This window comes from Paroedura picta, chromosome 8 (genome assembly GCF_049243985.1).
Source record: "Paroedura picta isolate Pp20150507F chromosome 8, Ppicta_v3.0, whole genome shotgun sequence".
Classification (NCBI taxonomy): domain Eukaryota; kingdom Metazoa; phylum Chordata; class Lepidosauria; order Squamata; family Gekkonidae; genus Paroedura; species Paroedura picta.
Genome location: NC_135376.1, coordinates 88,659,862 through 88,672,327, shown reverse-complemented (window position 1 = coordinate 88,672,327; position 12,466 = coordinate 88,659,862). Strand labels below are relative to the sequence as shown.

The following is a 12,466-nucleotide window of genomic DNA, read 5'->3' as shown; positions in this document are numbered from 1 at the left end:
ATTGTGGTGATGTCATCTTTTCATTCCTCGGGAGGTGGTGAGTTCTTCCCTGGAAGTTTTTGAGCAGAGGCTAGATAGTCATCTGACGCAAATGCTGATTTTATGAACTTAGGCAAATGGTGAGTGGGTAGGTAGGAAGGGATGTGCCAGTGTTTGTCTCTTGTGGCCCTTCCTTGCATACCTTGGGAATTGCTCATTGTCCTTATGGGATGGTAGGTGAATTTCCACCAAGCCAAGCTATATTCTGGAGATTTTGGGTAGTAGGTAATCACTTGGGTATGAATTTGGGGTCACTGGGATAGGCAGATCGTTGCGAGTTCCTGCATTGTGCAGGGGGATGGACTAGAGAGGCAGCTTGGTGTAGTGGTTAGGAGTGCGGACTTCCTATCTGGCGAGCTGGGTTTGAATCTGCGCTCTCCCACTTGCAACCAGCTGGGTGATCCTGGGCTTGCCACAGCACTGATAAAGTTGTTCTGACCGAGCAGTGATATCAGGGCTCTCTAAGCCTCACTCACCTCACAGGGTGTCTGTTGTGGGGAGAGGAATGGGAAGGTGACTGTAAGTCACTTTGAGACTCCTTTGGGTAGACAAAAACCCCTTATAAAAACCAACTCTTTTTCTTCTAGATGACCCTCGAGTTATCTTCCTTCTCTATGATTCCATGAATTAAGTGTTATTGTGGACATTTTACTAACACTCCCTGTTGAATAAAGTACTTGAGAACATCAATTGAGACTTCGGTTTTGAAGAAGTTTATTATACAATCGCTGGCTGCTCCTTTTCTTCAGTAGCCTTCAATTGGTGGCTAGAGATCTCTTGGGATTATATCAGATCTCCAGGAGTCAGAGATCACTTGCAGAATACAGCTGCTTTGGAAGTTGAACTCTTTGGCATTATGCCCCACTAAAGTCCTTCCCCTCCCCAGAACTCACCTTCTACACTACAGGCTCCACTCCTAACATTGTGAGGGATTTCCCAACTGGAGCTGGAAATTCTACAAGGTGTGAGATTCCGGGGAGCTCAGAAGCAAGGCATGAACTTGATATCACAGTCTGATATTCCTGGCTTGTTCTCTCTTTCCCACATAAATAGTTTCTGGTCCAGATCGGGACCATGGCATAGCAAAGTTTCCTCAATCTGGTGTAATGGTTAGGAGTTTGGTATAGTGGTTAGGAGTTTGGTATAGTGGTTAGGAGTGTGGACTACTAATCTGGCATGCCGGGTTCGATTCTGCACTCCCCCACATGCAGCCAGCTGGGTGACCTTGGGCACTGATAAAACTGTTCTGACCGGGCAGTGACATCAGGGCTCTCTCAGCCTCACCCACCCCACAGGGTGTCTGTTGTGGGGAGAGGAAAGGGAAGGCGACTGTAAGCCACTTTGAGCCTCCTTCGGGTAGAGAAAAGTGGCATATAAGAATCAACTCTTCTTCTTTTTCTTGTAGTATCATTTGGCTTGTCATTTTGTTAATTTGAAACAGGAGAAAAATGTTCCATGGCAGGATTCAGCATTCTCAAACTTCTTCTGTTGTAGGTTACCACATTAGTGAATTGCCCTCAAAACCCTTCCAGCAAGAAAAAAGGATGCTCCAAGAAAGCCCGTGTTATCCTTGCCTCTGTGGAAGAAGCAGCCTGGCATTTTTTGGACAAAGGAGAGAAGATGGCTAAAGACGCCCTGATCTTAACTGAGGAGCTGAACGCTGCACTTCATGATGTTCGTAAAGAAAGTAAGCCCGTAGGATGCAACCTCAGCTATTTTGAGGATCAGCTACAAATTTTTATATAAAGGTCATATAAATCTAACCTGCAAATGTCTTTCAGTATCACTTTTCTTCATCACTATAATTGCAAAGAATCTTCATGGCTTAGAGCAAAAGGCCTATCCTGACACTTATTAATCATGCTTTCTGGCTTTTTCTATTTGTAGGCAGATCAGACTTGCTTTGTGAAATGAAAATATGCCCCTTCCTGATTTGTGTGTGTGTGTGTGTGTGTGTGTGTGTATGTAGAGGTTCATTAACTGGAACTGAATTTCTCTGTATAAAATTTTTAGAGACCATGGCTTGTGGTATAAACAGGAAACTATAAGGCAGATGGTTTTGCAAATACGGATTCATTATCTATCTGTCTGTCGGTCTGTCTATCTTATTACAATTGTATACCACACTCCCCTGAAGCTCAGGGCAATTCACATAGAATGTAACAGAATTGGAATTTCAGCCCTGCTTTGTCCTTGGGAAAGTGCTATCTTCTTCTTTGGCCTTGTAACTTCCAGGTGCTGGTTGTGTCTTCCCGTCTGAACATCTGGAGTGATTTCATGCCCAAAGTGGTGGGTGGGGAAAACCGAGGGAAGGGAGGTTAAAAAAACCTAATGGATTATGGGAAGGCAGTTTTAGCAAAGACCTTAGAGCAGTTAAGATGGTTGTATCTTCAATAAAGAGATTTTCTTCAATGAAATCTAGTTATTGGGAGGAATTTACTCAACTTTCACAGGCAGCAAATCTCATAGGCATGATGATAATAAAGCACTAAGAATATAATATTTGTTGGGGGGATTAAACCCACACCAGATTGTTCCCTCTGCTACCAAAATGTTGAAAATTTGGCTGTGGCCCTAATAAACATTTTGCAATTGCCTAGAATTTGCAAACCCATCTGGAAGTGCTAGCAAATGTCAACAAAGAAACAAAAAAGAGGTGCAATGCCCCTACCCATTGCTTAAGGTTCCACTTCTGTAGCACACCCAAAGAGAAAGAGAGCAGTATATGGTTTACATGGGATACTCCAGGTATAGCTGAACAAGGCACAGGAATAAAAATGGTATAGGACAAAAGGTTTTACTTGTATCTATATCTATCTATCTATCTATCTGTCTGTCTGTCTGTCTGTCTGTCTGTCTGTCTGTCTGTCTGTCTGTCTCTGTCTCTGTCTCTGTCTCTGTCTCTGTCTCTGTCTCTGTCTCTGTCTCTGTCTCTGTCTCTATCCACTTATTCCCCAGCCTTGCCAATCAGGGCTCCATAAATTTAAGCAAGTTTTAGGGGAAAAAACGTGCTTACATGCTGCTACAAAATGGAAGTGGACATGCAGCTAGCCAGACTCTAAGGCAGCTTGCCACAAAGACAGATTGGCTGGGAACAAAGCTTTGCTCTTCTTTTCCTGTGCAAGAGGAAACGGGTATTCCCATTTGAAACAAAAGACTCAGGTAAGTCAGAGGGAACAAGTCAAGGCAAGACAAGGGAACTGCCATTCCACATGACCAGGATCCTGTAGTTTACAACAACCAGACCTACAAGGTAGGCCTGTTCCAAATAACTTGCGGATTGTTTCCCAACAATATTGATTGGATTAATCACTAAAACCAGGGGTTACAGTTGCCATTCTGTAACATGGATGCTGGCTATATACTAGGGTTGTGCGCTTCAGCCACTTCGGTCATCACGGAAGCCCGAGGCGGTCAGTGCCACAGCGTGGAAGGGAGGGGTGGTGCCGGTGGTGGCGTGCCAGCTGGTGCCCACACACAGGTGCAGCTCTGTGCCTGCATGTGGGTGCTGGCTGGTGCGTTGCCCCTCCCTTTTGTGCTGCAGCGCTGCCTGCCTCAGGCTTCCATGATTGCTGAATGGGTCAAAGTGTGCCAAAGAGTGCAACCCTACTGCATCCTTTTAATGGTGCAGTTCCAAGTATAGTTATATCCTTCTAAGTCAGGGGTAGTCAAACTGCGACCCTCCAGATGTCCATGGACTACAATTCCCAGGAGCCCCTGCCAGCGAATGCTGGCAGGGGCTTCTGGGAATTGTAGTCCATGGACATCTGGAGGGCCGCAGTTTGACTACCCCTGTTCTAAGTCATTGATGTTAGTGGGTTTAGAAAGGTGTAACTCTACATGGAATTGCACTGGCAGCCCACTTGTGAAGTTGGCAGACATTTCTTGCTGGCCTTGTTGTCCCTAATTCACATCTACTTGCTGTTCTGGACCCGGCTCCATGTCATGCTGCTCAGTAGATAAGGGGAGAACAAATAGAACCATGATGGGAATAGATCTGAGAAACTACAGTAGTGTTGTTTCCTGATGTTTTTTTTTATAAATTTGTGTTTGTATTAAATATGCTGTCAAAATTAGAACAGTTAACTTTATTTCAAATAGTCTAAATTAACATCTGTCCTGTCTATATTATCCTGATTTAACTGTGCTCAAAAGCCTCTCCCCCTAAGTGGCCCAGTCAAAATTAATGCATTTGACTGCTCTTCACTGTCGAGGGAAAATAGGCCTTTAATCTATAGTTGGAGAATGACAGCATGCTGAACAAAATTATTTGACTCCCTGTGACTGTGTACATTGTCCTTGAGCTGCCCGGTGATAGTGATAAGAAGCAGCAAGAAGATTAGCGCCATAGAGAAGCTAAGGACTGGGGAGCACAAAATGGTGCCCCCCTGGAAACTAGTTTTCCTTTGTGTTATAGCTGCCACCACCTGGCCAGCTGTTCGTGTGGGGCTATGGATTGTCCCTGTGACGTTGACAATTGCTTTTGGTAGAAAGAGAGATGAACACTTGGATCACCTTTATATTGCAACGTGAAGTCACATTCATTATTTATCACTGTTCTGGAGGTATTTAAATTACATCTCTGCTACTTAGCCGGATAGGCACAGCACCAGGCTGTTCCAGTCCAAAGTCGGGGCAAGCAGCAGTCAGGAGCATGGTCAGAGGCTGGTCCAAATGTCAAGGCGTGGCCTGGAAGCAGTCTAACAGGTGAAGGTTAGGGTTTCACAGCAGGCCAGGTGGGTACTGCACCATGGTGAACTAGGAGGTATTTTGCACAGATCCAAATAAAATAGTTTTAAAAACAACCAGTTTAGACTGCTGTATTATACTACAATTGTTGTTCTACATTGAATATATTCTGTTGAAAAGCTACACTGCAATGCTCTCTGCATGGAAGAATTCATAGCCCTGCCCCCTGTAGTTTTGCCAACTCCACTTGCTAGACTCTGTTAGAAACTCAGTGACATGCTTTGTTCTCCAATGCAGTCACTAATCTGCATAACCAAGGAGCTTCTCTGCATGACTAACAGTGCGCCTGAGGCAGGCAGGAGAGAAATGAATTGGTGAAAAGCGTCTTTCAGAAACAATGCTTAAAAGATGCTTAAAGCATCGAAGAGGCAGTTCACCATGCAGAGCAAAATCAGTTTTGTGGAGTAAATCCACTCTCCTGTGCAAAGATCAGAAAACCACTATGTATTTAGTGAGTTTTCACCAGCTATTCCATCATGCAGGAAAGGCCCAGGATTCACACACATTGCACTCGCACTGAACTGCTATTGCAAACCATCAGGCACAGCAGTTCCCAAGTCCTGATCCCAGAATTACTTCCAGCCACTTGGTCCCTGCTTTCGACCCTCATCCTGTGAAGACCTTCCTTCTTCTGCCAGTTCCCTATGACAGCAAGCCTGTAGACAAGCACTTCATCTTCACTCTTTACACTTTGCTGACCGCTCATTTGCTCTAAGGGTGCAGGTGCTTCAGGTGTGCTGGGTACTTGTTTTTCTGGCAGTGCTGTTGGCTCAAGTGTGGGAGGTTCATTATCAGGAGATTAAATTTCGGTAGAATCTCTCTCCAGAAACGGTGCTTCAGGCTGTTTGCTGATTTTGTTTTAACCCGGACTGATAGAGTGTCTCCCAAGGAGTTCTCCTGTGCCGAGGGCTGTCTCATTACAGCAGCTCTTTGTCCTCTATGGGAATTTTCAAAAATGCTTCCCAGTTTATTGGGAGGAGGAAAATAGTGTGAGTTAAACTGCTATTAACTGTTTGTTTTGGTCTGCCGGTCTGCCCATCACCCTTCAACAGGGCTTGTGATTTTGCATTAGTAGTCACTTCTAACCGCTCTTTCAGACTTTCATATTGCTTATGGCTTTGGGCCAGAACAGTCAGAAATAAAACATTCATAAAGCCAATTAGGGACAGCTTATGCATTTTAATGGACATTTTTGTCAGGTTTACCTTCCATCATTATGCAGAGAAGTTATTGCAATAAAAATCAACATCATCCAAGGAGCTTCTGGAACAATTCCAGCAAAGTGATGGGAGAGTCGCAGTGCTATTTAATCCAGTTTTGTAAAATCATAGCTGTGGTTAGATTGTTCCAGGTTGACACTGATTTGCAGGTTATGGTATCCTTTTTTGAACATTACCTTCTTCTCTTGATGTCCATATTCTTGATGCCCAGGTGGAATGTCTCATGCTCCATCGAATGTTTAGGATGGTGCACATTGTAAATCTTGCAGAGATATAATGTTAGGGAGGAATTTGCATTTGTGTTTGTACATATTTAATTTATTTAAGTGATTTTTAACCCCACTGTTCTAACAATCAAAATCCACTAACAATCCACTAAAATCCACTAACAATCAAAATCCACTAACACCCCTGCAGTAAATACCCTGTAGAAAAACAGAAATGCTCCAAATATCTATCAGCCATACATTTTTGACAGACATAAGTCTGTGATAATAACAGAAAAACAAGGAACCTATCCAAGGCAATAGTCTTGTTCTGACAATATATATATTCAATTTTAATACAATTTTTATACACATAGAGAATCAACCATAACAATATCTTTTCTTAAGTGGTTGAGTCTTAAATTCAAAATGTACAAATTAATGTCCATGCCATATTACTCTCATCACTCTGTGCCTTAATTCCAGGGAATGCCTGAAGGCTTCAAAAGGTTGAGGATTTCTCCTGTAGATAGGGCATCAGGGATGTAATTGTCGGCATACTACAAATTCTTTCTGGGAGAAGGGGATTTGAAGGATTAGGGAAGGATGGTGAGGAGAAGACAAGGGGGAAAAACAATGGAAACAGCAAGGAAAAGAGAAGTTATTGGGAACGGAAAAGGAGAAATGTTGTGAATGGGGGGCAATGCTCTGGGATTAAAACAGTGAAAACCTTTAAAGAGGAGATTGTCCAAGGTTTATCCTGAAACCACAAGAAACTAGCCCACATAGCAAGAAATATGAGTGAAATGGCTCACTCACTTGTCTTATCAATGACTCTAAATTCTTTTTGATTGGTAGGTTCTGTGAAAAATTTGGGAAAGATACAGTGCTCTCTGGAATTCACATCTGAGATCTTCCCGTTATACAGAAAATCTAGGGCTGTGTTACTTAACCTTTAATCTATTTCCATTCATCAAATAGACTATGCTATCACTGAATAACCCTTGAGACTCAGAAGAAAACAAAACCTAAGAGCAGCAGACAAGGCACTTTTAATCATATAGAGGTATTTGTGCTATATGTGTAGAACTTAGGCATACACTGAGCCTGTGGGTTTATTGGCCATTACTAATTCCTTAATGCTAGGTTTGAAATTTAGTAGACTGTACTCATTGTCTCAGGATAATTTTAATCCGTTTCATCACTGCGCCATGTGGAATGCCTTTAAAGGTAAAGGTATCCCCTGTGCAAGCACCGGGTCATGTCTGACCCTTGGGGTGACGCCCTCTAGTGTTTTCATGGCAGACTCAATACGGGGTGGTTTGCCAGTGCCTTCCCCAGTCATTACCGTTTACCCCCCAGCAAGCTGGGTGCTCATTTTACCAACCTCAGAAGGATGGAAGGCTGAGTCAACCTTGAGCTGGCTGCTGGGATCGAACTCCCAGCCTCATGGGCAGAGCTTTCAGACTGCATGTCTGCTGCCTTACCACTCTGTGCCACAAGAGGCTCTTTAGAACCCGGTAAATGTGTCATTTTGAAGTTCTGCTGTTATTGTTAGAGGTCTACTGTAACATCTTATAAATCACATAAAAATGTACTGTCATTCAGCTCAAGAAGCATAATTAATTTGCATATCCGTGAGCCCCTTTTCTAAGTCTGAGGATTCTTGAGCTATTCTTCAAGGCCTTGCTCAGTGCCTTGTCTCACAAAGTTCTGAATGCCTCTTGAAGACCTTTTCAGCACAGTTAAGAATCACCATTGCTCTAGCACAGGCTTTCTCAACCATGGTTTCATGTAACCTTTGGTTTCTTATCAGCTTTGGGGATCTTGACAGCCCAGGAAGGATTTCTTGAATAAATGGTAGTTAATTAGTTTATATATATATATATATATATATATATATATATATATATATATATATATATATATATATATATATATATATATATATATATATATATATACATATATTTAAATTTGTTAAACATTTATTGGATGATATGACTACTTATGGTCATGGTGATTCCCCTCCAAAATGGCCAATGATGGGCCTGGAGGGAAAGGGAGGGACCCTGGGAGGGCATGTAAGCTGCTATGTGGCCAACTATATTCTGCACAGTCACACCACTTCTGGGTTTTCTCAAAGCTGGAATAATGTTTCTGGGGTTTCTCAACAGTACAAAAGGTGAGAGAGGCACCCCAGATGCTAAATTAGACAGTGAAATGATTCAGTTGATGAACTTAAAGCAGCTTTTGAAATGCTTTGTTACCGGATTTTGTGTGTCCATTATTTCACACTCAGGAAATCCCGCGAAAGGGAAAAAATAGGACTAAAAAACAAATAAGGAAACACTTCTGGAGTTAAAGCTTTATACTTTGAAAGCACACTAGAGTTTCCTGTACAGTTTGCTATTGTGGGTGATCCTTAGTTACTGTAAAACCAGGGCAGCATGGCAATGTATTCCCAGGATAATGATTTCTGCCATCCGTTTCCCTTCTCCCCCAGACAGGAGCAGTTGAGGCATAGCTCAAATGCTTGGTATCTATTTCTGTTACTTACGGGCTATATATGGTCTTGAAGACAACAGCTGCCACTTGTATTATTTCCATCGATTGCCTTGCCAGGGTTGTGCGCAGTTAGTTGCCACCATATCTCAAGTGTGTTCACTTAGCGTAATCACTTAGGAACCAATATAGCATGATTCAGATATTGCTTGTTCTTGATATGAAAGGAAACTGGAAAATACCCATTTGATGTTTTTTAATTGCTTGGTGGCAGCCTTGCCTATCAGGAGAATGCATATATGGAACAGAATGCACTGTGTGTTACAGCCAGCTATATGATGCTTTAGGTGATGGACTAATTGTTAAGAAGTTTCCTCTTGCTGTACCACAGTCTAGGGCAGGGGTAGTCAAACTGCGGCCCTCCAGATGTCCATGGACTACAATTCCCAGGAGCCCTTCCAGGTCTGTCAAAAAACCCCAGGAATTGATAGAGCCTGGTAGGGAGTAGTGTCTGCTGTTGGGTTGGAAATAGGGGGTCATGGTCTGCAGAAGTCTTTTGGGGTGGTTCAGGAACAGGATAAGTAAGCAAGGGTCAAATGGGGCACTGGTTGTGTGTTCCTGATGAGGTTCCCTAGTTATGCACCAGTTCGTTTGCTTGTTTCATTCAAAAACTGCACCTTCCCACACAGTACTGTGTTCCAAATTGCTTTTGAGATAGCATGGTTATAAAAATGGTTACAATTTCTGCATGAGGAATATGTTCCTGGACAGCCCTTGAATGTGGTTGGCTTTTAGAGCCGCCTCCACAGGATCTCACCTGCATCCCGAGGCTGTCCGATACCTGGGTCACAATTTGGCCATTCTTAACTCTTAATTTCGGAATTGTCAAAACTGGATTTACCACCCTAAATCATGCAACCCACGGTGAACAACCAATGAGCAACCAGGAGGGGGAAATCAGCAATGGAGGGGGAAATGAGTAATAGTCTCGGCAGCTTTGTCCCACCCTCGGACCCACTCTCCCTGCTCCATTTCCTGTTCTGAGTAAATTTTTTTAAAAAATGGCACGGTCTATGTTGCAGTGCAACCACAAACCTACATTGTCCAAGGTTAAATAAAATCTTCTTTTTGGGATCAGGAAGGCAAAACACAGCCCTGTTTCTGTTTTCTGAAGGCTGGGAATGAGCTGGGAAAGAGTGGTGTTTGTGTGTATGTGATCAGGCTGCCTTCCCCTGATCATACAGGTCTGAGCAGCTTGTTTTAAAGTCAGATATTGTTGGGGGCTTCAGTTACCTGTTCAGCCTTCTAACTACTCAGGAAGGCAAAAATGGCCACATTTCTGTTTTCTGGAGGTAGAGAATGAGCTGGGAAAGAGTGTGTGTGGGGGTGATCAGGCTGCCTTCTCCTGATCATACCATTAGCACAAAATGTCTTCTTGGGCTGCAGGGACAATGTGTAGCATCTCAGAAATCCATCAAGACAGAAATAAAGTGCAAAAAATACAGAATGCTGTATTATTCTGGTGTTTCTCCATAGCAATGCGGCAGTGTTGATTAAATTAAATTTTTAAATTAAAGATGCATTTGTGTTGTGATGTTACCACATAATAATGTGGACGTGCCTTTATTATTTTTAAAAATTAATTTCAGGGCTGGGGGGGGAGAACATTTCAGTCCACAAAAGAATTGCTGTGCTGTTATTGGTGGCTTGCTGTGATTGACAAGCCAAGGAGCAGAGAGAGAGGTTCGGCTTGTTTTCCCTTGCAGCCTTGTCAGGAGGCAAAAAGCCACGATGGAGCAGAGGGAAAACTAGGGAGGGGTCTCCCCGTGAGAAGGGCTGCAAACATGAGATTTACCATCCCGCATTTGCAAGCAGGAAGCCACTCATATTTTACTCCTCCATGTGGAAATGGTCAGATTATCATGGGACCTCAGAGGCATCTTTGAGGAGGGTAATGTTTTGGATTGTGATAATCATTTGACTTGGGGAATCTTTCAGAAAGTTTGGGATTTGAACTAAACAGAGTAGGATGTATACACCCATTTTCCTGATAGCCTTCAACTTAAGGAGCCTTCCTCCAACTGAGGTGGCTCTTTCTCCAATGGATGAAGCACTTAATTTGGGGGAAGGCTGATTATATTGAAGGAAGAAGTCAAACATGTGCCAGCTTGGTGTCATGGTTAAGAGCAGTGGCCTCTAATCTGGAGAGCCGGGTTTGATTCCCCACTCTTCCCCATGCAGCCAGTTGGGTGATCCTGAGCCAGTCATAGCTCCTTTCATAGCTCTTCCTACCTCACCTACCATTTCCACATGAGGAATTTGCCCCTGCACAGCCTCTCATTACTCACGGGTTTTAGTGCTGCTTCCTCATGACATTGGAAGCAATCTGTAGCTCTCCAGTATGTGGTGCGGGTTTTTGTCCAGTTTTCTCCAAAATCCTTCTTCCCCTTTCTTGTCATGCCACAAATTGGGGTGCAAAAAGGGTCAAGCCTATCTGAAAGGAGAAAGGTGCAACAATCTCACTAGCACGCCCTCACACCCGCTTTCTTCTCCCTCTTTCCGCATCAAATTAAAAAAAATGGCATGTGCCCTCAGTTCAAATAAAATGTTATCTTCAGTGTGCACAGTAGTATTGGGATCAGGAAGAAACCCAATCTAAAACACATTCTTTCTTTTCTGATGGTGGGGTATGAACTGAGAAAAGGGGGGGGGGCTGTGATGAAGCAGCCCTTAGAGACCATGCTCTGTGTTTTAAATATTAATTGTGAACACACAACCATTGGGGTCCATTTACCATGACCAGCCTATCAGAAATCTACCCAAACATAAAGACAGACCATTATACAAAGAATTCTGAAAAGAGATCTAAATAAATGATTTATTGCTGTGGCATGATCCCTTTACAACATGAAAAAAGGAAGGTTCTGACAATATATATAATGGTTTCTAGATAATTTCCATTTTCAATGTCTTTTCTTCAGTGGTTGAGTCCTCCAATATAAGATTGTTGTAAGAATCAAAAGTTCACGCTTTGAATACATTTTTGTTGGTCTTAAAGATGCTACTGGACTCCGATTTTGTTTTGTTATTCCCCGATACCTTTGAGCCAAGGGCCTATTGATTTTATTTAAAAACTAATATAAGGAAATACTGTAAGATTTTTCCACACTAACTTTCACTATTGCTACAACAATCTTATATTGGAGGACTCAACCACTGAAGAAAAGATATTGAAAATGGAAATTATCTGGAAAACATTATATATATATATTGTCAGAACAAGAATATTGCCTTGGATAGGTTCCTTGTTTTTCTGGTGGCATGATCCCATAGCAATGCAGAAGTGTGGGTATTTTTTTTAAAAAAACAATGTTTTACAGTTGTGGCATGTCCCTGTGGCAACACAAAAATGTTTTTTTTCCAAAATTAATTTTGGGACTTGGGAAATTTGAATCCTCAAAACCACTGCTGTGAAGGGATTGGTGGCTTGCATTGATTGACAACCCGAGGAACTGGGGGGGGGGGACTTTGGGTTGTCTATGCTTCCTGCTTTTCCACTGCCTCATTAGGAGGCAAAAAGCCACAATGACCGTTTACACACTGGAGATTTCATGCCAGGCTGCTGGCTGGAGTTTTAGTCATGGCAGGTTGCCCCACCTCTTCTTGTACCCACATGGGAGAGCATTTGGCCTGGTGCACCTTATCCACCCCTGATTTGTGCTCCTGCTCGGGAGCTGGAGCAGTGAA

At 42.9% G+C, this 12,466-nt stretch overlaps 1 protein-coding gene across 2 annotated transcripts in view; it reads left to right on the top strand.

The window, feature by feature from the left end:
* CTNNA3 (catenin alpha 3) overlaps positions 1–12,466 on the top strand; it is a 1,001,628-nt gene that overhangs the window by 12,523 nt on the left and 976,639 nt on the right. For both annotated transcript variants that reach the window (XM_077350757.1, XM_077350756.1), the window contains exon 3: positions 1,534–1,726. In XM_077350757.1, coding sequence (XP_077206872.1) covers positions 1,534–1,726 — 193 coding nt within the window. The remainder of the gene's footprint in view (positions 1–1,533; positions 1,727–12,466) is intronic.